Source organism: Orcinus orca, chromosome 3 (assembly GCF_937001465.1).
Source record: "Orcinus orca chromosome 3, mOrcOrc1.1, whole genome shotgun sequence".
Classification (NCBI taxonomy): Eukaryota; Metazoa; Chordata; class Mammalia; order Artiodactyla; family Delphinidae; genus Orcinus; species Orcinus orca.
The window spans coordinates 59,050,353-59,076,857 of NC_064561.1; the positions used below are offsets into that span (position 1 = coordinate 59,050,353).

General features: G+C 55.7%; 1 protein-coding gene and 1 non-coding gene across 4 annotated transcripts; both read right to left on the reverse strand.

The window, feature by feature from the left end:
* Positions 1-1,586: 1,586 nt before the first annotated feature.
* SLC6A7 (solute carrier family 6 member 7) lies at positions 1,587-22,569 on the reverse strand. Of its 3 annotated transcripts, none has more exons than XM_004280355.3 (14): positions 21,734-22,335; positions 16,888-17,071; positions 15,063-15,194; positions 14,693-14,927; positions 12,881-13,019; positions 11,223-11,357; positions 10,210-10,313; positions 9,963-10,087; positions 9,160-9,272; positions 8,710-8,841; positions 8,120-8,219; positions 7,828-7,928; positions 7,113-7,280; positions 1,587-3,383 (listed from the first exon to the last, which is right to left on the reverse strand). In XM_004280355.3, exons 1-14 carry the CDS (start codon positions 21,764-21,766, stop codon positions 3,174-3,176), a joined length of 1,911 nt encoding a protein of 636 aa, XP_004280403.1. In that variant the 5' UTR covers positions 21,767-22,335; the 3' UTR covers positions 1,587-3,173. The 3 variants fall into 3 exon arrangements, with proteins under 3 accessions (XP_004280403.1, XP_033262651.1, XP_049563245.1); XM_033406760.2 differs by having other exon boundaries at positions 3,219-3,670; positions 21,734-22,569; XM_049707288.1 differs by lacking the exon at positions 21,734-22,335 and adding an exon at positions 15,412-16,706 and having other exon boundaries at positions 3,219-3,670; positions 16,888-17,026.
* On the reverse strand, positions 5,215-5,377 carry LOC117196820 (U1 spliceosomal RNA). The gene has a single exon (XR_004477207.1). It is a non-coding gene; the product is annotated as a U1 spliceosomal RNA (small nuclear RNA).
* Positions 22,570-26,505: the final 3,936 nt, after the last annotated feature.

Below are 26,505 nucleotides of genomic sequence, written 5' to 3' on the forward strand. Positions count from 1 at the left end.
TACCTTCTTCTCCAGTTCATCACAGTCCCCACCAGGCCCTCTTGTCTCTCCAATAGTCACTAAGGGTCAGATGCCACTTACTCTCCCACTTACACCCACAGCTTTGCTCGCCGGGGTTCCCTGCCTGGCCCGGTAGGCACTTGGGTTTGGCACCTGCTGGGACATTCTAGGATTCCAGGCTGGGCTTCTACTCCAGACAGGGCTGATGTCTCCTGTCCGATGTGTACTGTGCTGTCAGGGATGCCTCCAGCTGTGGGTCCCTGGTCCTTAACCAGCTCCCACTGCGATCGGGGCCTGGCTGGCATCTGGTATGAGGCAGGGAGATCTGAAGTCAATATGGAGATCAGGACGGGAGCAGTAGGGAGATGGCATGGGCAGCAGAGGAAGCAGAAGCCTGGGGCAGCTGGAAAGGCTGTTGGAGCAGCGGAAATGGGAAAAGCAGGACAGACTGGAAGACTGGGCCAGGGAGGATAGTCCAGGAACCGCAGCGGCAGGGCGGTGACCAGGAAGAGCGGAGGCAGGAGGAAAGCAGGGCAAGGGAGGTGAGGCTGGAGGAGCTGAGGCTGGTGGAGTCCGTAGATGCCTAGAATCCTCCAACTGCAGACTCGGGAATCTGGGAAAAGAAAAGCCTAGACGCCTAGGACCCTCCACTCCTGACTTCCAAGATGCAGGGCTACAGCCAAGGGGCTGGGTGAGGAGTACTCACGAGCCACGCTCAGTCCTAGAGCTCAGGCTCCGTCCTGGAGCAAGCCCGGAGAGCGCCTCCTTCCGGGCCAGAGGTGGCTGTGGGGGTGCTGAGAGGGCCGAGCGCCAGGGGCTTTGTGAGCAAGGCTGGAGCCCGCCCCCAGGGTGTGAGAAGAAGCATTGTGAACTGTGAAGGCCATTCCTGCATCCTCTGCAAATTAGCAAACCCATCTCTCTTCCCCCACCCAGAGCCCCAAACAAAGAGGGGGCAGGAGGGGGCCCTGGCCCTTTGTTAGGGGAAATTTATTAATATCCGAAGTATGCAGCAGCCCTTCCTCTCCACCCGCATTCAAAGCCTTTGCAAACACCTGGGCCTCGCATTTGAAAGGCACTGGGGCCCTTTTATATTGGCAAGGTCCTGCCAGGTGGGGGTGGGTAGAACCAGGAAATTCTTCCGGCCTGGGAAAGTCGTGGCTCCTCCCAATTCTACTCTTGGAGCTCCAGCTGCAACTGCAGGTAAGGCTGGGAAAGAGCTGGGGAGGGAAGGAGGGCAGCTGGCCAGGGAAAGGAGATGGCTGACAGGCCCTGGTTTGTCCCCAGCTCTTGCCTGTCTCTGCTGGGTAACCTTGAGCAGGTCTCTTCCCCTCGGTGGGCCTCGGTTTGTCCGTATGTATAATGGGAGACTAGGTGGTCTTTAAGGGCCTTCCTCATCTTCATCATCCTTCCTAAGCCCCACCCACCGACCACTGCCACGGAGAAATGGCAAAGCTAGGGTCAGAAGCCAGGTGGGCCAGGAAAGGAGGCAGCTGAGCCTCAGTTCCCTTCTCTGTCTGATGGGAACCAGAAAGTTCTGTGCTGTCCACCTCGTGGCTCTCAGCAGTAAGGAGACAGGGTAAGGAAGATGACTTCATTGGTGTTTATTAACAGAACACAGATGGGTTGGGGAAACACCAGCAGAGAGGGCACAGGGGTTGGCACAGATGCACCAGGCCACCCTGCCCACTGGAGGATGCCATGTGCAAGGGACCTGATCAGGCGTTTTCTCACCCCACCCTCATCTCTCAGGGAAGGAGGGACCCCAGGGCAGCCCCTCCCAAGCCTGGGGATTGAAGATGCCAAGGTCTCTGGCTACAGGCCTGGGGTGCCGCCCGCCCTCTGCTCTCTGCCTCCACTCGGGTGTCCGTGCCCAGGGACCCGTGTGCTGAGGCAGAGTCGGCAGCACTGGGACCAGACAGCCATATGTGTGGACCACCTCCCAAGGCTCTTAGTGGCCTGGTCGTCCACAGCCAAGGCCCATTCCCCAGCAGTGCCTGGAGCTAGAGGAAACAGTGAGGGCCGCCAGGACAAGGGAGAAGGGAAGAGAGGGGCCCCTCGTTCCCACCTCCACAGTGCAGGTCAGGCACCTCCCTCCCTTCCCCGGTTCTAATCATGCCCAGGGCTCCCCACACTAGAGGGCATGGGGTGCAGAGAGGGAAGCTCTGGGGTCCTCCTTCTTTCCCTCCCTCCACCCTCCTAATACCCAAGCTCAGGCACTAGCCCCTCTGGTCCCTCCTCTGCAGGCTTCCCGCCTCTACCCCATCCCCTCTATTCCACCTTGCACGCTGAGCCAGAAGGATATTCTATCGAAAGCACATGATCCTGCAAATCCCCTGCCCGCCCGCGTCCCTGGCTCACCCTCTCCAACAATCTGCATTCCCACTTGAATCCTGTTGTAAGCCGGTCACACCTGCTTCTCCCACCACTCTCCCGCTCTCCTCGCTCCCTCACCCTTGGTCTCTCCCTAGGCCACCTCCTGGCCCCAGGGGAGGAGAAGGGGGCTATATTCTGACCCCCACACCTTGGCTGGATCAACGCCTTGGCCAGAGGCCCTCCTCACCCTGCCGTCCTCTTCCTCTCTCTCTCTCCAAACTTGCCCATCCTCCAGGGCCCTCAGGTCCCACCTCCTTCAGGAAACCTGGCCTGCACACGTGAACCCACAGGGATCTTTCTCCCACTTGACTTGATAACCCTTGATGCCCGGGGCCTCGTGGGCCTCGAGACAACCTGAGTGTCCTTGCCCAGCTCAAGAATCTGATTCGTTGAAGTGTATGGGGCAGGCTCCCCAAGAGAAGAGAAGGGACTGGGCCCTGAACAGAGATGAGAGGGTGGTCCCAGCTGCCACATGAGAAAGGGAGCTGGCCAGTCAGGAGGCCTGGGGTCCAGTCCCTTCTGTCGTGTGACCTTGGGCCTCAGTCTGTCCATCTGTGAAGTAAGGGCTGAGCTGGCTCATTTTCAGCTTTGAGTGTGTGCGTGTGCGTTTGCGTGTGCGTGTGCGTGTGCGTTGGGAGTAGACAGAGGTTTTAGGAGAGGCAGAGGCCACAAAAAGGGACTCGCTCTGGGGACCGGCATCACCATGGCAACCTCCCGCAGCCTCAGGCCTCTCAGAACCCCAGAGGGTGTGTGGCAACCCTTGGGAGCCGGCAGGGCCTCCTGTCTGCCTGCTTCCCATCTCACATCATGGATTCCTCCTCCTCTGCAATCTCTCGGTCCACCTCGATGGCTGTGTTCTCGAAGCTGGTGATGCCCCCGTACTTGCGCATGTGCACCATCAGTGGCTTGGGGGACTGGCTCCCGGCCAGCGTGGCCACGTACATGCCTGTCCGGTTCTCCTCCAGTGACGGGCCCCAATCTAGGGCTGGCCGGCTGGCCTGCTGGAGCCGCTGCAGCAGAGCAACCACAGGGCTGAGAACCAGGGCTCAGGGACTGCTTCCAGGGTCACCGGCAAAACACTTACCACGTCACCTGGATTAGTCTGTGCAACAACCCGGGGAAAGGGCGGGGGCACTGCCGCTCCCCAAGGGAGTGAGTCACATGCCTGGGGAGGATTCTGCCACTCACAAGTTGGGTGGCCTTTGGGCATGGAATTTAAGCTCTGCTTCCAGCATCTGTAACTTGGGAAACATGATGCCTTCAAAGGGTGGTTAGGAAGGCACTGCTGAGCAGGGTGCTGGGAACAGAGTAAGGCCCAGTAAATGGTGGCTGTTGTTCTGGTTACATGGCAGGCAGTCCGGGAGTCCACTCTGGGTCCCTCCCCTAAATGCTGAGTCCTGAAGAGCTGGGAGCTTTGGGGAGAGAGCCATGCACTGGGAAGATGGAGACAGAGTGGCCATGGTCAGTCTGACTCAGATGTCTGACCTTTCCCTCTCCAAGCTCCAGTTTCCATGGAAGGAGGGAGCTAAGGTGATGACTAAGCCTGGACATTCTAGGGTTCTGTCTTCCTCAGACCAGATTCCCAAAGCCCTCTGCCTGCCCTGTCGGGGAGAAGAGCCCCAGACTCTTCAATGAAGGGAGACAACCAACATTAAGTGGAGCCTACTGGGTGTAGATTCCAAGGGAGATAATGTGTGCCATGCCCTTAGCGTGGGGCCTAGCACAGCTCTATACGCAAAGCACAGTGATGCCCATTAAAATGCATTGACAGTAACGTTACCCCACCACTCAGGAACCTGCCAAAGGCTTGTCATCTCACTTGGAATGAAATCCAAAGTGCTCTCATGGCCGCCACGTCCTGACCCCTGTCTACCTTCGTGATCTTGGTTCCCGCCACTCTCTCTCCACCTCCTCTGATCCAGTCTCGCTGACCTCAAACGTGCCGGCCCCTCCTGCCTCAGGGCCTTTGCACTGACTGTCCTTCTGCCTGGAATGCTCTCCCCTTAGACATCTAAACCAATCACCTTGGCGATTTCGTCAGGTCTCTGTCACCTCCTCAGAGAGGTCTCCCCTGGTCACCCTGGCCAGAATACCGTCCTCCATCACTCTCTGTTCCTGTACTCTGGCTTTGTTAGGTTTGGTTTTGTTTTTAAGTATTGCACTTACCACTGCCTTCATGTGTTTGTTTGTTTATTGTCCGTCTCCCGCATTAAAATACAAGCTCCCTGAGTTTAAGGACTTAGATTTGTTTCCAGCTGCACACTAGTGCCTAAACCAAGGTTTCTCCACCTGAGAGCACCACTGACATCGTGGCCTAGGAGCTGTTCTGCACATTGAACCCTGTGTAGCAGGATCCCTGACCTCTAGATGCCAGTAGCATTCCCCCTCCAATCCCACCCTCTCAGGACAATCAAAAATGTCTCCAGACATTGCCAAGGGTCCCCTGAGGGCAAAATCACCCCTGATTTTGAGGTGAGGAGCCCCCAGCTTAGAACTGAGCACTCACCGGGTCCCAGCTCTGTGCTGAGTATGGGCTTATTTAATCCTCACACTATCCCTATGAGAGGAGTATTATTATTACCTCCAGCCCCCCCCCCCCCCCGCCCACAGATACTGTCTGGAAGTACGGTTCAGAGACATTAGTTAAGTTGGCCAAGGTCACACCGGTGGGAAGCGGTGGTGTGGCATTTGAACCCAGGCAGTCTTGACCCCATCCTGAACTTTAAAAATACCCTGCTTTTCTGCCTGTCACAGTACTGACTTCATTGATGAGCTTTTTTTCTTCTCACAGCAACCGTATGGGCAGTTATCACTATACTTATTTTTTATTTTTTATTTTTTTAGGGGAAAGCACAAACGCAGTCCCCCACTGCTACAAATTCTGCAGTCGAGTTTCCCACGTTTGGGGAAATCGCAGGGATCAGCACATCCGGAGTGCAATGGATGAGCCGTGCACTGCAGAACCACCTTTGTGATCACGGTATCTCCCCTGACAGGTAAGGATCACTGTCCTAATTTTAAGGACTGAGAAAGCAAGGTTCAGAGAGGTGCGTTCACTTGCTTAGGGTCACAAAGCTGGCAAGTGGCAGACCCAGGATTCCGATCCTAGTGGGTCAGTGCTGGGAAGCTTGGTCTCTGAAGGTGGCACCCCTGAGCGGGGCAATGACTTCTCTGTGGGGCTCTCCGATCCCCCAACAACCTGTCCCCTCCGCCTCGCTGTGGGCAGGACAGGAGGGAGGCAAAGCAAGGCTTGGGAACCATGAGCTTCCTGGGAGCTGGAGCCCTCCTCCTTCCCTTCGCAGACACCCTGGCTCTCAACAAGGAGACAATTTTCCTTTAGCAGCACAGGTGGGGCTCCTGACGTTCAGAAAAGGAAAGGGGTTTGCCTCAAAGTCATACAGCAGTTGGAGGCAGAGCAGTGGCTGGACTCCAGGACTCCCCTGTGATCTGCGCAGTGTGACCACAGCCCACTTCTGCCAGGGAAGGGCTCTGAGCCTCCCTCCAGAAGCTGGAAGATGGGGCAAGGGACAGCCAAGGAACAGTGGAGGTATATGAGGTAGGGGGGTGGGCAGTAGTGAGCTGGTTAGCAGGCTGGGGAGGGGTGGAGGGGCACAGGAGCCCTGATTTGTAGCCAATCTCACTGTTGTAATTATCCCCACACTTGTCAATTTCAAGCTCTCAATGGTTTAACAACTGGGTCAGCGTATTCCTGAATATTTAACAATTAGCTCTCATGAAGCAGTACTAGTGGCTCCAGCACACCTCTGATGGTGTGTGTGTGTGTCCCAAGGCTGTCTCTGGGCCCTGGCAGGCTCACTCAGCTCCACTCACTATGACAGCCTCTTGCCACCAGAGGACTCCACACCCACGGCCTCAGAAGTGGAGGGCTCAGACACGGATGTAGAGAACAAATGTATGGACACCAAGGAGGGAAAGTGGGGGGCGGGGGGTGGTGGTAGTGGGATGAATTGGGAGATTGGGATTGACGTATATACGCTAATAGGTATAAAATAGATAACTAATAAGAACCTGCTCTATAAAAAATAAATAAAATTAGATTAAAAAATTTAAAAAAAAAGAAGTGGAGGGCTCAGTGTGCAGAGGGCACCTGAGGCTCAGAGAGGGGCGGGATCTCCAGCAGCTGCACAGCAACCCAGCATGTCCACTGGCCCACAAAGGGTCCCTATTCCCCTCTTCCGAGCCTGCAGAATCCCATACCAAACAGCTTGCACTCTGTATGCTTTCTGGGTCTCTCCACAAAGCCCTGGCCATGGGCAGGGCTCCCCGTCACCGGAGGAGGGTGACAGCCCACCCCTGGGGTCCTTCAATGTTGCCTCTGACCCTGAGTTCCACAGGGAAGCTAGCAACCTGAGTTCAAGTCCTGACCCCTGCCCAACTCACCATGGACCTTGGATAAGACCCTTGCCCTTTCAGGTTCCCCCAAGACACGTGGGCAGTGGCCAGTATCCGTGGTCTGTGCCCCTCCCTTGCCAGGGGCCCCAGGTGGTGGGAGGGGCCACAGGATAGGACTCTGGCCCCAGAGCCTGCCACAGACCAAGCAGATCTGAGCTGATTCATAGCCCAGGCTACTGGTTAGAAAAAAATGCTCTTCCCGGTTAAAAGAATCCTGCAGGCTCTGGAAAAGGTGTTGGAGCAGACGTTTTCTCTTCTGGAGGTTGGGCCCAGGGCAGGGCCACAGGTCAGGGGGCTGGGAGCAGGCAGGGGTGGGGCAGACTCACCTCCCAGAGCGAGCCCTCCTCTCGAAGCACAGCCACCAGCATGCCGGCTGGGATCATGAGGCAGGACAGCAGGCCCATCAGGATGCCCAGCAGCTCCGCCCAGGCTGGGAAGCGGTAGCTACCATATTCTGAGGGCTGGTACTTGACGATGCTATACACCAGCAGGGCCTGCAGGTGGGGGGCTCCCAGCATCAACGTGGGCCTCGGGCATGGCCCAGGGCTTGGGATAGCCCAGGTCTGAGCTACCTTAAAGCCTGAGATAGCTCAGCCCAGAACCACCCAGTTTCTGAGACAGCCCAGTCCTAAGCTGTACCAGAACCTAGATGGTCCATCTTTGGAGCCTTTGCAAGTCCTCAGACAGCCCTGCCCCAAGCTGACCCAACGCCAAGACCTGAGACAGCCCAGCTCTGAGGCGCCCTAACTCCTGAGACGGCCTACCCCTGAGCTGCTCTGACCCCAGCCTTAAGGCTCTGAGGCCTGAGAAAGCCCCGCTCATTTTGCCAACCAAACGCAGGACCAGCCTCAGCACAGCTACAAAAGCTGGGGGCATCAAGGGGGAGGGGAGTAGACCAGGATCCCGGTGCCCGCCCCACCTCTCAGCCCTGACAGAGGCCCACTGTGGGCCAGGGCAGTCCTACCAGACTGAACGCCCAGAGGGGCCCTGCTCTCAGCCCTGAGTCCCCAGCCAGCAGCCCTCCCTCCCACCCCCGGTTACCAGGAGCGTGGCCGGGGACAGGAACAGCCAGCAGGCCCTGAAGTAGAGGCCCGGCTTGAAGCCCAGCATCATGTGGATATCCCGGCAGAACCTCTGGATGCCTGCACAGGGGAGGGAAGAGCGTGGTCCCACCCGCAGCCCCACAAGCGCCAGCAGCCCCTCCTCCATTCCAGCTGCCCCCACCGGAAACCCTGGCCCTCGGGACCAGGAACCCAGTGCAGGGGGGCTCCAGGGTAGACTCCCGCTCTCCCACGGTGGGGAGCCTGACTCCACCTCCCATGGCCCCTCTCACCATACACCCGGGTGACAGCGAGGCACGTGGTGATCACCGCCACCATTAGCCCGAAGCTGGCGCTGTAGTCGTCCAGAAGGACCAGCCAGTACATGCCCCCCTGGAACACAAGTCGCAGCTCTGGGGTCCCTTATCCCAGCCTCTCTCCCTGATGCCACCCCTTCCCCAGGCAGGAAGTGAGCAGGAAGCAGCCAGACCGGCGGGGAGGGCAAGACGATGACAGCGTGACTGCTGTCTGCCTCCCGAGCCCTTTATACACATCATCTGATTTGAGTCTCACAGCAAGCCTAGATGTAGACCCCATTTTATCAGCGGGAAAACAGCCTCAGGGGGGTGAAACCACTTGTCCTGAGGTCGCTTAGCAAATGCAGGAGCGAGGCTTGAACCCAGGTCTTTCAGACTCCAAAGTCAGGACTCTGGGTCACAGGCCAAGCTGCCCCTGGGAGAGAGGGCCTGGGGTGGACCAGGTTCCTCCCAAGGAGGAAGAAGCAGGTAGTTCAGGGAGTGCTTGGCCTGGCCGCAGACAGTGCCGCAGGTGTCTGCCCCAGCCTTGCCCACCAGCTGCCCGCCCACCCCGCAGTGCCACTCACATCCGTGGTGAGGACCAGCCCCATCAGGTACATGGCCACACAGATGAGCCCTGAGAACACAGCCTTCTTGGGCCGCAGGTAATACGGGAACTCATCTGTAACAGCTGTCACAATGGTCTCCAGGAAGGCAAACTGGGGGGGGAGAATGGGGGGGGGGTCAGAGTTCTTTCCCCCCCACACACATACAAACACACACAGATACACATCTCACAGGCACAGATACACACACGCCGCACATACACACACAGGTACACACATAGATATACACAGACACATCACACAGATCCACGTCACACACATGCCATACACACAGACACAATACATGAAGACATACACAGTCATGCATCTCACACAGACACACATAGAGATACACACATCACACACACATACACACGCACGGAGACACACACACACACCACAAGGTGCACCCACTGGCGTGGAGCAGCTCACCTGGCTGTCCAAGCCAAGAGTCAGCAGCATGAAGAAGAAGAGGAAGGACCAGAAAGGCGATAGAGGCAGCATGGTCATGGCCTGTGGATAGACGACAAAGGCCAGGCCAGGGCCTGGGCCAAGGGCACACGGCGTCAGCAGTCTGGGGAATGCGGGGGTCCCACATACGTACTCAGACGCACATGGTCGCTCACACCCACTTGGGCACACTTGGTTCAGCCAGACCCAGAGACGTACACTCACTGCACATTTCCAACGCTTTCTTAATTTTTAGGATACAGGCCAGCACACTGTCAGTGCTCCATAAACACAGGTTGATAAAATAAATGAATTAATAATGAGTACACGAGAAAACACAAGACCAAATAGAAAATCTCATTTGAATACACTTATGTACACAATCATTTGCACAAACAGTTCCATGAACACACATACCCAGACACTCCCATTGGCACAAGACACTGATTCACATCATTCAAAGCCTCAGTTAACTTGCACAGCCATCTGCACGCAGGTTGTGACTCATCTGGACAAGCAAGGCAAGTTCCTAAGATGCGGCAAAACAAGACAATCTCCTACAGAAAGTCACTTATCTCCAGACACAGGTTGACACATACTCATTTATACATTCATCCCTTTGCTCTAGGACACCCAGAGAGCAGCTAAGACACATTCATTCGTGTGCACGCACACGCACACAACATACCCATCCACAACCTTGCTGGGCCACATGTATGTTAACTTGCCCAGCCCAGCTGTCCCCGACACACCCTCCACCCACCAGGGCTGGGCAGCCTGCTCACCTGCTTTGGCTACTTGGTCCACAGGCACACCCAGCTCCTGAGACATGTAGCCCAGCACGGAGAAGATGGCAAAGCCAGCCAGGATGCTGGTGATGGCGTTGCCCAGGGTGACGATGAAGGTGTCTCTGCCGGGAGAAGTCCAGGCACAGGCCAGGGTGAGCGGGCCACGCCTTCACCCACGAGGCCCTCCCCAGCCAGCCACTCTCCTCCCCACTCCAGCCCCTGGGATCTGGGAGGCAGCCCTGACCTATAGATGTTCTGGTGAAACGTGTTGTAGGACGCAAAGGTGAGGAGCCCCCCGAAGCCCACACCCAGGGAGTAGAAGATCTGAAGAGCAGCTTCGATCCACACCTGTGGCAGGAAAGGATGCAGATGGAGGGCAGAGAGAAGGGGCTGGCACACCAGGGTGTCCAGAGGAGGAAGGAGGTGAGGCAAGAGCCAGTCGACAGGTCCAGGGATGCTGTGGTGAAGAGCCTGGCTCACGAGTGACACCGGCAGGAAGTAAGCCCTGCTCCAACACTTACACTGCAGGACCTGGGCAAATCCCTTCCCCTCTCTGGGCCTCAGTTTCCCCATCCAGGATCTAGGAGATACTCTCTAAGCTTGGTCCGGTTTTGAAGGAAGTAGTGCCTCGTGTAAATTTTCAGTAGATGCCTACTGACAATAAGCCCCTGGAACCCCTTTACTTCCTCCCTAGAGTTGGAGGGACCTGAATTGGAATCCCAGCTCTACCATTTTTTATCTGTGTAACCTGGCCAGGCCACATCACCTCTCCAGGCCTCAGGGCCCTCGTCTGTGCTGAGGGGATAGGAACAGGACCTCCCTCGTAGGGTGGTGGTAAGGATTCTGTAACTACGTACATGCAAAGTGCTAGAGCAGGGTCAGGCACAGTCATCCAACACATAAGAAACGTTAGGTGTCAGGACCGTTGCTGTTTCTATTATTATTACAGTGCCCTCCTTGGGGTTTGGAGTCAGACAGATCAGGGTGGAAATCCTAACTCTGCCACTCCCTAGTCGTGTGACCTTAAGCGTATCACCAACACTTTTGCGCCTCAGCTTCTTCATCTGTAAAATGAGAGAATAATGCCTACTGCATAGGATTGTGAATAATAATCAAGGAAAGTGCCAAGCACAGCGCCTGGTACACGGGGCTCCCCATGTGGAAGATTCTTCCCCCCACCCCCTCTTTTCCCAGGGAGCCCTCTTTCCTCTCCCCAGCCTGACTCTTCCCTCTGCACGCAGGCTTTGAGGGCCTCACCTTGGAAGACAACAGGTGGTGGAACTGAGGGGTGAGATAGAACTGGATGCCCTTCCAGGCCCCTGGGAGGGTGACTCCACGGACCAGCAGCATGAGCAGGATGAGGTAGGGGAACGTGGCCGTGAAATACACCACCTGAGAGACAGTAAGGGGGTTGACCTTCTCTCTCCTTTGCTCCTCTCAGAAATCCCCATCTGGGCTTCCCTGGTGGCGCAGTGGTTGAGAGTCCGCCTGCCGATGCAGGGGACACGGGTTCGTGCCCCGGTCCGGGAAGATCCCACATGCCGCGGAGCGGCTGGGCCCGTGAGCCATGGCCACTGAGCCTGCGTGTCCAGAGCTTGTGCTCCGCAATGGGAGAGGCCACAGCAGTGAGAGGCCCACGTACCGCAAAATAAATAAATAAATAAATCCCCATCTTACTAACTCACCTATGCAGCCTAAGCTGGGAGCAGTCCCTCACTCCCTCCACACATCACTGCTTTCCAAGGCTGTTCCCAACCGTCCACTCTCTCTAGCTCCACTGCACCCTGATCCAGGCCCCCTGCAAACCCAGCCTGCGTGGTCATCAGACGCTGGACATGCCCAAACTCCCCTCTGCCCCGTCTGTGCCTGTTCCCAAACCTCCAGCCTTGCCCTCAGCAAACACTATCAAGTCTCCAGCCCCTCGCTGCCTCGGCTTGCACCACGATGACCTCTCCTGGCTTTCTAACGGTCTCTACACTCTTTCTAATCTTTCTTTTAGTGGTTCTCTTCCTCGTGGACAACGTCTCCCAGCCCTTTGCAGAGGGACAAGTTCTAATTTATAAATGATTGATTAAACCGCTCAGAAGGTTTCCAAGTCCTTCTGAAACAGCTTTATGGTCCTTCCTTCCCTTTATTACCTAAAACGGGCATCTGCGGCTTTGTCTTCCCAGCATCTAGCTGGCCTTCTTCAGATACCAGTCGCCTGACTTTCCCACCTGGCGCTGACTCCATTCCCAGCCCCAGCCAAGCTGAACACTCCACCCTTCTGCCCACGGTGACTGGTTCAGGGATGGGTATCAGACCTATGTATCCAGTGAGACTCAGTTCTAGGATTTTTGAAACTTGGGACAAGGGAGAATACTAAGCAGGTAAGATGTAAGCCTAGAGCTGCTAGGGGCAACCTCATGAAAAACGTAGCCTGAGAAGGAAGCCAATCTGGAGGAAAGTACTGCTGAGACACCAAGAGAACGACATTCCTGATAACTCCAACTGAACCTCTAGATCCAGCCATGCCTGAAGCAGACCCTCTAGACTTTCCAATTGAGTGTGACAACTGGGTGTTCTAGTGCTTGCATTTCAAAGAGCCGTCACTCATACCCACCCTCCAAGCACTCAATGAACACTTGCTGAGGTTCTTCAAAGCGCCAAGCACTAGGTTAGGAAAGAAGCTTGAATAACAGATAGGTCCCGCTCTTGGCGTGTTTCTAGTCTAGCGAGCCAGCCTAGCCACCATCCAGGCTCACCCCCACATCTTTCTTCAGGCAGTGCCTCCCTCCCCCAGTCTCAATGCACTCTCCCTCCCCCTCTTCCCAGTTGAAGTCCATCCATCCTCTCAGGCTCAGTCCACACCCTGCCTCCTCAGGAAGACCTCACCCTTCCCAGCCTCTCAAGCCTCCGGGGCCTCCCCGCTTCACCTTGCCTGAGGACTTCACACCCTTGAGGATACAGAGGAACACGACGACCCAGGCAAGCAGCAGGCAAAGGCAGAGGTTCCAGCGGATCTGCCCAGGACTTCCGATGCCCCGGCTGCCTTGGATGTGGAGGACGTAGCGGCTGTGGGAGACAAGGTCTGAATGTCCTCTGGTGACCCTACCACATTCCACAGACACGGAGTAAAGCTGTGGCCGGCCTGCGAGACTATCCTGGCTTTTTTCTATTTGATTCCTCTCCATCCTTCTCTGACCAGCTCAGCAGCCACGAGGTGGGCCTCTACAGACCCCATCACGCAGGCTGCTTTCCTCTTCCATTTCCATCTGGGTCTGGCTAATGGGAGGCAACAGCAGGAGACTGGATGATGGGTTGGGGTATTTGCACACACATGTGTACACACGTACACGCATACATGCACGCACACCATCAGAGGGTCTGGCTGTGACTGCCTTCTTCTATAGCACAGCTTTTGTTGGGCAGCCCTTCTTCCAAGGCTTCAAATTTTCCCTGGTTCCGGTAACACTGCCTCCTTGCCTCAGGGGTGGTACGGCTGTCCCTCTTGCTGGTGCCTCACCTTTCCATGTGGATCCCCTCTGTAAAGTCCCTCCACTCACTCAGCTCCCTTCAGCCCTGTGAGAGTGCCAATCGGCTTCCTGCCTGCTCCCCGCAACTGATGCAGTGGGCCGTGGCGTTGCCATGGAGACCCCTGACCGCTGCCAGTGACCATGTCATGTTCTTTGGCTTTTAGCTGCAGACCCAAGCCCTTCCCCACTGGTCAGACATACTCCCCAGCAGGTGCAGACACTTTGGATGGACTTTAAATGGATAAACGGATGGACCATGTAATATGTGTGGGTTGGAGATTAAAACATTTCAAGACATGCGGCTCATTTGGGGGAAGATTCCTAAGAGTAGCCTTTTGCTACTAGGTAAAGGGTTGGGGGTATCTGGTCCGTGTCCTCTGGTTAACCAATGGTCCCTACCTAGGAACAAGGCTACTCTGGAATGTTCCAGAACAAGATCAGGGATCAGGAGGCCTTGGTTCCAGTACTGCCTCTGCCAGTAAGTACTGAGCAAGCCTCTGGGCCTTGTTTTCTCAGCTATAAAGTGGGACTTTGGGACAGGCGAATGGGCAGCGATGCCCTTTTGATACCCACCATTCACAGGGGCTTGCAATGTGCCGGGCACTGTGTTAAGGGTTTTACCTGCATTACCTGCATAATTCGCATAGCAACCCCTTACTCTCTCCTACAGTCGTCTTTCTCCTGTTAGACTAACCTGAGATGGTCCTGTAGGATCATGGCCTCTGCTAAGTGCCTTACCCACTAGTACAGTCGGTACTCAATAAATACAGACTGAAAGAACGAATGAGCGAGTGACTGACTGATACCATCCTATGAAGCAGGGACTCTTATTACCCCCTTGAGCAGAGGAGGAAACTGAGGCTGCAAAAGTTGACGAGTACTGTTACCGTCGGCGTCATTGCCATCAGCTAGCACTTACTGGGCACTCACAGTCCACCAGGCTGGGCAGCACAATTTATAAGCTTTCTTTCCTTGAATCCTCACAGTAACCTTCCAATACTATTAGCACACCCACTTCCAAGATAAAGCAAAAGAAACTGTTCACGGTCACACAGCTGGCCAGGTGAAGAGCTGGGATTAGAACCCAGAGTCCACCTAACACGAGCACCTGAGCTTGGCCTCTGAGGTGCATATGCTGAGCCCCTTGGGGACACGGGCACACTGATGCCTTCTGTCCCTCCCTGACCGTTGCTGGGCCGGCGGGGGCCTGACCTCCAGTACTCCTCGCTGGGGCTGACGGTGCTGGTGAGGTTGAGGGGCAGGGCCCCGTTGCCGTCCTTGGAGCCTCTGTGCTCGAGGCAGAGGTCCGTGTTCCACCAGTTGCCACAGTGCTCCCAGGGCAGGTTGCTGGTGAGGGAGGCGAAGAGGTAGAAGAGGACGTAGGCGATGATCATGTTGTAGTAGATGGCCACCAGGCCCACGATGAGCAGCATGGCCGCGCCGGCACCTGGGCGGGGGAGCGGGCGGCCTTCAGGCCGAGGAAGCCGTCCCCTTTCTGGGTTTCACCTCCCTCTCTGCCTACAGGTTGTGGCGGGAACCTCCCCGCCTCCCTCAGGCTCAGAGCACCCCACTGAAGCCTCACCTTTGAAGAGGGGGCTGATTTTCCAGACAGCCAGGGGTCCCAGGCTGGAGAACTGGCCCAGAGAGAGCTCAAGGAAGAAGAGGGGGATGCCGCAGATGGCCAGCATGAGGAAGTAGGGCACAAGGAAGGCGCCTGCGAGGAGGAGAAGGGAGGGTGGGGAGGGTCTGGGGCTGGGCTCCCCTAAAGCCCAGCTCTAGCCCCGCCCCACCCCTCCCCTGACTGGCAGACACCACCACTTCTCACGTGGATTAGGGCTGGGCACTACAAGACTGTCTTCTCTTATGCTAGGAGATCACTGAGGGCCAAGGGGTCGGGGTGGGGGGGGGGCGGGGGGGCGGTATTTACTCACCTCTGTAGCCCCAGCGCCCAGGCCAGGACTGGGCTCAGAGCAGACATTGAGTGAATGAATGAACAAATGAGTGAATGAATAAGTGCCTTCCCCGCCAGAGGAAGTACAAACCCCTCAGTACAGAAATCGATGCCCTGCAGAACAAGGCTCCAGTCTACTGCCCCTCCCCTCTCCCCAGCGCCACCTCCGAGGCTTGTGGCTGCCTCCTGCGGTCCCGTGTGCCCAGCATCCCTTCCCCTTTTCTTCTCATGTCAGCAGCCAGCTCCTTTACAGGACTGCCCACCACCATATGGCTCTGGAAGTGCTGCCAGTTACACCAGCCAACCCCTGCCCACCCCTTCCTGGGCACATATCCCAAGGCAGGCCAATTAGATACCTTCCCTGCAATTCTATATAGATTCATTCAGAGAGAGCAGTGCTGGGAAGGAAGTCATTCCAGAGCTGTCTGTGGCCACCCCCGACCCACCTGTAAGGAGGAAGCCTGGTCCAGGGAAAAAGGAGGTCAGCACACAGAGAGGGAAGAAGCATCAGAACCAGGGAGAGGGAGGACAGAGACAACTATGGACATCCCTGAGTTCCTGGAGCTTTGGAGGTCGGCACTCGTCCCACACTTCCCAGTCATCCCAGTGCATCTCGTCCTTGCTTCATCTAGTTCTACTTGGATTTCTGTCGCTCTGCCAATATGCGCTTCTTTAAGGAGTTTGGTAGAGTTGGGAGGAGACACAGTGCTGGTGGGAGCACATTGGCTCTGGAGACGATAGCCCTGGGGTGGAATGTTGGATCCCCATCGTGTGACCTTGGGCAAGGAACTTGGCCTCTCCAAGCACCGCGGCCTCATCAAGACGGTGCCCACCCAGGTGGTTGTCATCAGGGTTAAATGAGACAGGCCTGGAGAGCACTGAGCCTGGGGCCTGGCGGAGGGTGAGTGCTAACCCCAGCTATTGTTAATGAGACTTAGAACAGCCACTTGATGGAGAGGCAGGGACAGAGAATTTGTTTAAGATGAAAGAGATGCTGGGTTTGCAGCGTGAATGGAAGGAACAAGAGAGGAGGCTAGATCGAGGATTCAAGAGCAGGAATGACTGATCGAAGGAGCGAGGTTCCGGAGGGGGTGAGGTGGGAGAGGAGTGTCGAGGAGAAGACAGAGCACAGTGATCACTGCCAGGCACACACAGCCCTTCCTCACCAAGTAGAGGCAGCCCCCTCTGCCCATCACTCACGGCCCAGGAAGCGCCAGGGCTTGTCAAGAGAACCGAGTGTGTATCCATGCTGGGGATGAGACAGGAAGGAGGGGACTGGGAGAGGAAAAGGGACACGGCAGGGTGAGCTCCCCCTTCCAGCCCCAGGTCACCGCTTTCAACTAATTCAGCCCAAGGTCACATAGGAGACAGTGGCCAAGGCCACTTAACACCTCACTCCACCCTGAGCCTTGGCCCATCGGACTAGATGCCCCTCATGCAGGCATCAGGCCCATACCTCCTCCGTTGGTGTAGGCTCGATAGGGGAAACGCCAGACGTTCCCCAGGCCTACACAGTAGCCGATGCAGGACAGCAGGAAGTCCAGCTTGCCTGTCCAGTTCCCCCGGTCTGCGGCAAAGTCCACGTCCAGGTCTACATTGCCCTGGTCACTGGGGGTCATCAGCAGGTCTGGGGTGATGGGCTGCCAGTAAGAGAGACCAAAGGGGTGAGGGAGAAGGTGAGGCCAGGTTGAACTGGAACCCCCAAAATAAGAATATGGAATCAAACAGGGCTAAGTGCCAAGAACTCTATTGGTTCAGATAATCAACCGCTCTCACCTGGGCTGACAGGTTAGTAGGCAGGAGCTCCTTGGGGTTTCGGGGGACTACGGACTTTTGAGACTAGCAGGGTGGCTCAGGCACTAAGAAAGCCACCTTGATCTTAGTTTGGCTAACACAGGGGTCCAATGAAGGGATGGTCCTATTTTGATGACGACGACGATGACGATCTTAATAACAGTCACCATATGTGAGCACTTACCACGCACTCGCTGCACTAAACATTTCACTCACATTACCTGATTTCATTCTCAGAACAACTCTATGAGCTAAGTACTCATCTGAGGGAAACTGAGGCTCAAAGAGGTATGATGACACACCCACAGTTTTTGCAAGGCTGGCTAGTGGGAGAACTAGGTTTCCGGCCCAGAGCTTCCTGATGCTGGAGCCCAGGTCTTCAACCACCCAGTGCTGGGGTTCTGCTACTCCATTCTGGGCACCATATTTTAAGAAAGACAGTGGCAGTTTGGAGCATGTGCAGCTGACTAGATTGGAGTGTATTCAGGAAAGGCAGTTACAGGAGGACAAGAGGAAGAATTGGGGCCCCTTAGCATAGAAAGGACGGGGCATGGAGAGAATGTGGGCTGCCCTGGGCTTAGATTTATGCTGTGTGGCTCAAGAAGGCCTACTGAGGACTGTGAATTTTAGCTCACAAGCAGGAAGAAGCTACTGAAGCCCCAGTCTGCCTCAGCCCCTGTCTCTGGAGGAAGGATGCACGCACAGAGGGGAATGGCAACCAGCTGTCCCTAAAGTCCCCTCCTGTGATTTAAGGAGGGCAGGGAAGCCCACTGGGCATTCTCCCCTTCAGGCTGGGGCTGGGCGACAGAGGCCTTCCTCCAGGTGCTTGGAACCCTGGCCCGAGAGATGAGTTAGTGTGTCCATGAGCTGTCCAGGCTTAGGGCCAGGAAGGAAGCCCAACGTTACCAGGATGACTATCTAAAATTCAGACAGCAGTTCCCAGAAGTGACTCCAGGAATGGGGCAGGAGAAAGGGGCAGCTACACCTTTTCTGCTTGCCTCTGAAAGCCATGCCCCATAGCAGAGGAGGACGGAGCTGCAAAGAAGGCCCATTATCAAATAATGTTCATGGTTTTCAGAGAGGAGAAAGGACCCTCCTGCTTCCTGCTGAGGAACAACCGTGGGGAAACAGTGATTCCACTGGACTGGGCGTCAGGAGACCACGATTCTCATCCCAGGTCTATGCCAATTCACTGTGCAACTTTAGGAAAGACTCTTTTGAGCCTTGGTTTCCCCATATGGACACTGAGGGGATTGGATAGATCACTAATTCCAAAAACACATCACTTGAAATGTTTGTAGATGTTGGGTGGAACAAAGGATTCTTGAATTTAAAAGTTTGGGGAAAGCTGGGTTATCACAAGGTAAAACAGGTTGCTTTGCTGCAGGACTTGTCAGATCCTTTAATGGACCAATATGCACTGTGGCTCTCCAAGTAGAGACTAGAACAGACAGTATTCTCCAATTCTACTCAAGAAAAGGGTCTCAAGGTGCTAGCATGTCAGGATATACTTGGCAGAAATACAAGTCTAGATAATCTTTAGCTAATAGTCTTCTGGCTCTGATGATCTGTGAGGCAAGATTCATCAAGGAGACTTCACCACAGTGGTCGAGGACCAGATCAGATCCCAGCACAGGGACTCAGCAAATAGCTACTACCCAATTTGCTTTATCCCCTAAAATTGCCCTTCCTGGCACCAGCTCAAGTAGGTGTCTACACACAAATCAGGTGACAGAGGAAACCTTGCTGGGATGAGGATGGTGAAAGGAGAGTCCGAGTGTCACAGGACTGGAGGTGCCTGGCTGCAATGACACGGTTAGGGCAACGGGCTCAGGTGGCAGAAATGTGGTAACGGCATTGGGCTCTCAGTGATAGTGACAGCCATGGTGGTGATCCCGCCTGAGGCTGGCTATTGGCCAGAGGGGCAGTGGTGATGGGGGCAGCCTGGCATGATTATGGGTGATGTTGACAATGATGAAGAGCATGAAAAAGCTGCTTTTCAAGTAACTGGGCTCCAGGGGTTGAAACAATTATGTTGCTGGTGGTTCTTTAGCTGTGACCTCAAACATGCTGGGGTGAGGATAGCAGCAGCTCCTCGATCTGTATGAAACCCACCCCTTCCCTCGGGTGCCCCTTTCCCCAAGTCTTCCTCTCCAGCTGCGTGAGCATCAGCCCTCTGGAACCACTCCCTCCCAGGTGAACTCCAAGAGGGACGGGGTAGCAGCCAGTTGACACTGGCCCCTAGTATTGGGTGAGGAGGCAGACCTGTCACCCTGTGACCCCCCCACCTCAGGCCAGCTGGCAGGAGGCCCTGATAATGAGGTTCCTCTGATCCCTCCTGAGAAGTTGCTGCCCTTTCTACGTTCACAGAGCAGTCCTGGCTCTCTGTTTCCATGGTGACAAGAGTTCCAAGAGCAGGATGCTGCCAGCTCTTCCGTCCCCTCCTCCCCCAATCGGAGGGAAGCCTGCTCCTGCAGGAACAGGGGATGGGGTCCTCCAAAGCTGAGCCAGTCCAAAGCCCACGTGGAGCCTCCAACCCCACCACGCGGTAAATCCCAGGAGGCTGGCACAGAGAGGACAGAACTAACTGAGAGACCGAGAAAAGCAACAAGATCAGCGGGGTAGGGCTGGGAGCTGGATGAGTTGCTTCACACTTCTGCCTGGGTGTGAGGCTCCCACCCCTGATCCCCCCACTCTCCACCCAGAGTCACACAGGCACACACATCTGAGTTTGCCAGACCACACCCCCTCTTTTAGGGGCCAACAGAGGTAGGTCACCAGCAGTGTTGGGGCTGAGAGAGGTACGACTTCCCAAGCCAAGGCTTTCATACCTCCTTCAGGATGAGAGAGACAGTAGGAATCTGGAGTCTGACTTCATTATTGTGCAGATCAGGAAAGTGAGTTTCAGAGGAGAAGGGGCGAGCCCAAGGTCAAACAGCAAGTTAAGGGCAGAGCAAAGCCAGGACTCAGACCCCTGACCCTCAGTCCCGTGCTCATCTCTGAATAACGCTGCCATAGCTGGCACTCCCTCACTCCCCGACCCCCTTCTCCTGGAGACCAAGGGAGGGGACACTGAGGCCAGGGGTCCCACCCCTACCCTGCTGGCCCTAGGTGGCTCAGCCCACCTTCAGGAAAGCAGTAACCTGCACCCCTCAGTTTCCTTGTCTATAAATTGGGGATAATAAGACTTAGGACCAGGATTGTTGGAGGATTACTTGAGATCAGGCTTCATACAACATGGCTATTTACATAATGAGTAGCCCTGTGCCAGTGAGGGGCGGGGGCTCTTGTGAGAAGAGAGAGGAAGGAGGAGAGAGTAGGATGGAAAAGAACAGGGGCTGGACTCAAGAAGGCCCAAAAGACCCACAAATGACCCCAGCAAGTCACTTATGTCAGGAAACAAAAAGGACCCACTTATCGCAGTGGTTCCACGCTCAGCTGCCCAAGGGCAGAGAGCTTGAACGAGTGTATGGTGGCGGTGGGTCTTGGGGGAGAGGGGACCGTCCACCACACCAGCAGCTGGGAGTTCGCAGTATCCACCCCCCAGGACTGTGGGGCCTGCTTTGGTGCCGCACGCTGGGGATGGACCACTGATGGTCCAGGCTAGAACACAGACTTGCCCCAAGTCACAGGGTAAGCGGCATCTGTAGAAACAGTACCCAGGCGTTCTGACTCCTTGGCTAAGACTGGTACTCTCAAGCCAAAAGCTAGAAAACTTCCCCTGAGACTCTCCCTCCCCACATACATGTGACTTGGCTGGCAGGTCCAATCCCACAGGACAAGGTGGGGCGGGGCTGAGGTCTGGGCCCAGGGCTCCAGGAACACGTAGACTTGGCTTTCTCTCTCATGCCAGCTTCCACCCCACCTCCACAGCCCTTGGGTCTCCCATTTCCTCCCTGCTTGTCTTTGCCTCCCTCTTGCCCTGCTGAGGGGCAGCCTGGGGTCTTATCAGGGAAGCCAAAGCTGCCAGGAGAATGAAGGGGGTGGGGAGGAAGCAGGAGGTGGGCACTGCAGGGCAGGAGCACTGGTAGGAAACCAGGGCGCAGCTGCTGGCTCACGGAGGCTGCTTCAGCACAGAGTGCACAGGTGAGGACCTGCTCCAAGCCCCCACCCCGGACCAGTCCTGCTCAAGGCTGTCTCAGCTATTCTAACATCTCCCACCCCCCCAAATCAGCCCCTGGGGGAAATGGACCCGGGTACTGGGGAGGGGCGGGTGCCTGGCCCCAGCACCCCTACCTCGTGCCTCCTGTGGCTTGAGACACCTGTTCGCAGGACCTGGCCCAGTGAACCCCAGGCCCCATCACACTGCATCCGGATCCCCAGAAGGGGAAGGCCACTCTCCACCCCGTGCAGGCTGTGACCCCTCCCCTCCCTGCAATCCAGCTCTGCCGGCCTCCTCCGGAGCCCTGAGCCGGTTGCAGGTGCCCTCTCCCACCCTCCCAGGGGGCTCGAGAGGGGGCGGGCCTCCGCACCCCTCCCTCAGGTGCGCCCCTGCCCTCGTGCCCTACCTTGCTGAGGTGAGCTCCCGGGAGCTTCTTCATCTTGGAGGGCGGGTCTCTGGGGCTTCCCGGCTGGGCTTTTCCTGAGCGCAGAGAGCGAGCGAGGGAGCAAGAGATCTCGCCGCCGGCCGGCTGCCGCGCCCTGTCCTCCGCGACTCCCGCGCACCGGCTGGGGAGCCGCGGGCGCAGGCGCTGCCGTCCGTGGGCTGCCGGGCGCTGCCTCTCCCTGCGCAGCGCCCTAGGCTGGGGAGGGGTGCACCGCTGCGTCCGCGTAGACAGACGGGCTGACTGACTGACAGCAGGGGGATGCGCGCCCCTGCACGCAGAGCTGCCGATTGGAGGGGCCCGAGCGCGTGGGGAGGGGGGTCCGCAACGGAAACCCTCAGAGGTCTCCAGGCCTCCGCCACCGTCCCCTGCGTGACCTTGGGCAAGTAACCTGCCCTCTCTGGGCCTCCCTTTCCCTAGCTGGGCAATGAGGGAGGCAGGCCATGCACATGGACAGTAACAGCCCTGCCTTGGGTTCCAGCATCTCTGTACCTCTTCTTTGTTCTGTGACCCTGCCCACGTTACTTAAACTCCCTGTGCTGCCATTCTCTGTCTAGAAAGTGGGGACAAGAATCTTACCTCCCTTATAAGGATGTGAGGAATCCAGGAAGATTGTGCATAGAAAACATTTAGCACAGAGCCTGGCACATCATAAGAGCTCAGTTAACATTTATGGACCCACTGTGTGTTGTCCACTCTTGCCAACAAATGAACAGCCGATAGTCAGATATTTATTAAATCATCCAATCTACCAATACTTACTGAGCACCTAAAGTGTGGATCCTGGGCTAGGTCTTATTTTTCTCAACACAGTGACCTGGAGAAGATGTTATTATCCCTGTTTTACAGAAGAGGAAACCAAAGCACAGAGAGGTTGAGTCACTCACTCAAGGTCACAGAGCTAGCGAGTGACACTAGTGACAGAGTCAGGCTCATGGACCTTCCGGGCCAGCAGTGGTGCCGAACAGGCCTGTTTCCTTGGGATGAAAGTGAAACAGGGAATTTGGGGTGAGGAGGAGGGACAGGGCAAGTGCCACTGTATGGTTGTGATGGTTTGTGACTTAGATCCTGTCCACCCGCAGTATGACCTTGGGAATATTAACGGTTTCCTGTCTGTAAAGTGGGCCATCCGCCAGTTGGGGCCAGAGTGTTGTAAGGGTACAGTGAGCCCGCAGCTAGGATGGGAAATTATTAGCTAGAGTGATCATATGCGTTGGTTTGTGGAACTGAACGAGTATTTGCTAGTGGGCCCAGCATATACATTACAAATCATGCTCCTTTCACTCTCAGAAGTGTCCCAGTTCAGACACTCATAGCATTGCCCTACCAGCAGCCAACATGGGGAGGCCTTTGGGGAGAATGTGATTAAGTGTCTGCTGCCCCTCCCATCCCTGGAGCAGGAGGCAGGAAGGCTCTAAATCAGAGCACAGGCTTGGATAAAGGGCCTGGCTGGGTCCCAGGCCCACCTCTCCTCCCCAGGTCCCACCTAGCTGCTCCTTCCTTTAAGCCTGGCCTCACAGGGCAGGCAGGGACTCTCCAGACCCAGGAGGAAGGAGCCCCTTGGCCATGAATGTAAACGGAAGGGGCGTTCATTGAGCCCTACTGTGTGCATTAGATGAGCTCATATCCAGTATCTAAGTTTTAGCTCTTTCCAGCAGCCTGGAAAGACAAGTTTGTGCATCCCCATTTTGTACCTAAGGAAACTGTCTTGAAGGAGTGAAGTTGTGTGCCCAAGGTCACAAATCACTGAATCTCTGAACTTTGGAGATAAAGTGAGGAGGGCCTCAGGGCCGTGCCTGGGGAGAGGCAAAAACTAAGAGGCCCAGGCAGGACCCACCTCTCCTCTCCCCGAGGGCGTGTCACCACACTTCTTACAGGCAGCTGTGCTGAACCACTCCCTCTCGTTGGCTTGTGGGTTTCATTAGATGCTAAGGAAGGAAGAGAGAACCATGGGAACAGGGAGTAGAGGTGAGGCATTGGCTCAGGAGCCCTGGAAGACTAGCCTCCTTGTGGCCTCTTCCCAGCAGCACCTGCTCCCCGAGATCCAGCCCTGGAGGGAGCCAACCCTAGGCAAAGGGAAGGGAGCAGGGCTGGGACTTTAGCCTTTCTCAGACACGTCATGGGGTGACCACTGAACATCAGCAGCAGTCACTGGGGCTCTGAATACAAATGGGTCTAGGTCCATGCCTTTCAGAAGGGGAAACTGAGGCCCAGAGGAGGCAGGACTTGGAAAATCACCCTGTGAAGTAGAGGCAGGGTGACGCCTGGAATCTAGGAGTCTGACCCCACCTAGGCCCTGCCCTCCATATCACACCTTCTGCCATCCCCTCCCCCATCACCACAGCACTTGTTGGAAAACTCTATACTTCATACAATAAACAACCCCCCACCATTTTTTAGAACACATTGTCCACATGAGTCAGTCTACCCTCTGAAACCCCAGTTTTATGATCATACAAAAATCCCAGAGGAAGTTTGGGTACCACTTGGCAAAATAACTAGTTAGGAATTCAAACCTAGTAAATAATCGATTTCCCTTTCCCTCTCCCCTCCCTCTCTATTTCTCTTGGTCTCACAACAAACCAGAAGAATGGGGATGCGTGCTGATTTAAAGAAAATGTGAGATGAAAATGTACTTCCTTTTATTATATAGGGAGATATTTTTAAATGCATATAAATGAACATTTTTAATTTGCTTAAACGTTCCAACTTTATCGCCGAAGAGCATGTGTTTTGTTACACCAGCGTGGCGACTGTGAAAGATGAGGATCCAGACCGCTAATCCATCTGGTGAGAAAGCGGTTCTGGAGCAGCCGTGCGGGGACAGGCTTGCCCTCCCAAGCCGCCCTGTCCTACACCTGCTCTGCTCCCAGCTTCTGTGTCCCACTGGCTGGGCATCTCATCCACCCTGGGCCAGGCTGCTTTCCTTGCTGGAGACCTCCTCTGTGAGGCCACTCTACTCCCAACCCTGACGCCTTCCCTAGTCTTGAGCTGTGGCCCTCTCCACTCAGCCCACACCAGTCTCTTGGCGGTCCGTGTTGGGAGTCTTATCCACAAAACTCAGATTCTCAATATGGTGTCAGGGGTCTATAGAAACGTAGCGCTGACGCACACGTTTCTGATTTGCTAGAGGTCACGACCAGGCCCTGGGCCTTCACAGCCAGGCCAGGCCAGATATTTTTGCCTGGATGCCCCCCTCCCACCTTCCATCCCCCATCTCTAGCATCAGCTCAGGGCCTGCCACCCAGCAGGGGGGAAGCATAAAATCACTATATGCAAAGCAGAAGCAGCATCGGCCATTCCTGATAGGGAAGCTGGAACACCTCTTAGCACTGGGATGGCCGCCGGGTCTGACAGGACGTAACGGGTCCTTTTCCCTGAGCCATTACAACACCCCTGCCTCTGGTGGAACTCTCTGGGTGGCAGGGAATGCATTACTTCACACCGCAGCTCAAGACACTGCTTGGAAGTTGTCTTAGATAAAAGTTTCCTTTTCCACGGAGCTCAAACACCAGTTGACAGGTGATGGCCAGTCCAACCTGTGGGGCCCACCCAAGGCCCTGACCGCCCACGTAGACAGCAACTGCAGCTCACCCAGCCTGCTTGGCCTGGCGACTGACCTCCAACCAGGCAGAGGTCTCCCTGTGGCTGGGGGCGGCCTTGTCCTGCCTCAGATCTTCCCAGCCACCATCTGTCCTCAGCACTGGGGGTGGGGGTAGTTAGAACATCAGTCAGGCCTGCCAGCATCACACTGGGATGGAGCAGCCCAGGGAGCAGGTGGCTAAAACCCAGAACTTACTGTGTGCCGGGCCCTGTGCGAAACATAATTCTGAGATAGCTTAGATAGCTTAGAGTATTTTATTTCCATTTGACAAATGGGGAGGCTGAGGCTCAGAGAAGCTAAGTAACTTGCCTGAAGTCTCACAGCTTGGAAGTAGTCAAGCTGGAATCCAGGCCATGTGACAACAAAATCTGCTACTAAACACTGACCGAGTCACAGCTGAAGTGTGGCCCTCCAGCCCACAGCGTTCCCACACTCCAGAGCGGTGTTCACTGGGGTGCTGGTAGGTGCTGGTAGCGGGCTCCTGGGTAGTGAAGCATGGGGAATGCTGGATAAAAGAAAATTCAAGGGTTTTCTTTGCTGTGGGACTTGTCAGAGCCTTTGATGTGTTAAGGCACCAGTGTGACTCTCCCAGAAGGGTTGAGTCTGCAGGACTTCTCAAACTGATTTGACCAGAGTCATCTCTTCTTGGTAAACAAGCTCCCCAGTCTTACAGATGGGGAAATGAGGCTCAGAGGGGGGAAGCAATTACCCCAGGGTCACACAGCAAACGCTTTTGACGATCAGAAGCCTATATTCACTCACCGCTAGCCACCCTGCCACCAACCCTCTTCCTCTGCTCCTGGAACCCTGGTCCTCTCCCCTGGTACCACCTGGTTCCCATGCCTTAGATGTCCACCATCCTCAGTGAAGCCATGATGTCTCCCAGGCCAACAGCAGGAGGAGGAGAGAGAAGTGCCTCTGCTCTTCAGGGGCTCACGTGGGGACTGGATCCACCTCGTGCATTGTGGTCATGTGCCCCAGGAGCAAAGGGCAGGCAGGCAGGCTGCATACACTTTTTATGGCTAGGCCACCTCCCAGAACAGTAAACAGAGGGGCAGGCAGCTGGCACCAGAGCCCTCTAGGGAGTGAAGGCCCCAGGGCGCAGACTCCTGCCCACCTCTGGAAGGGAGTT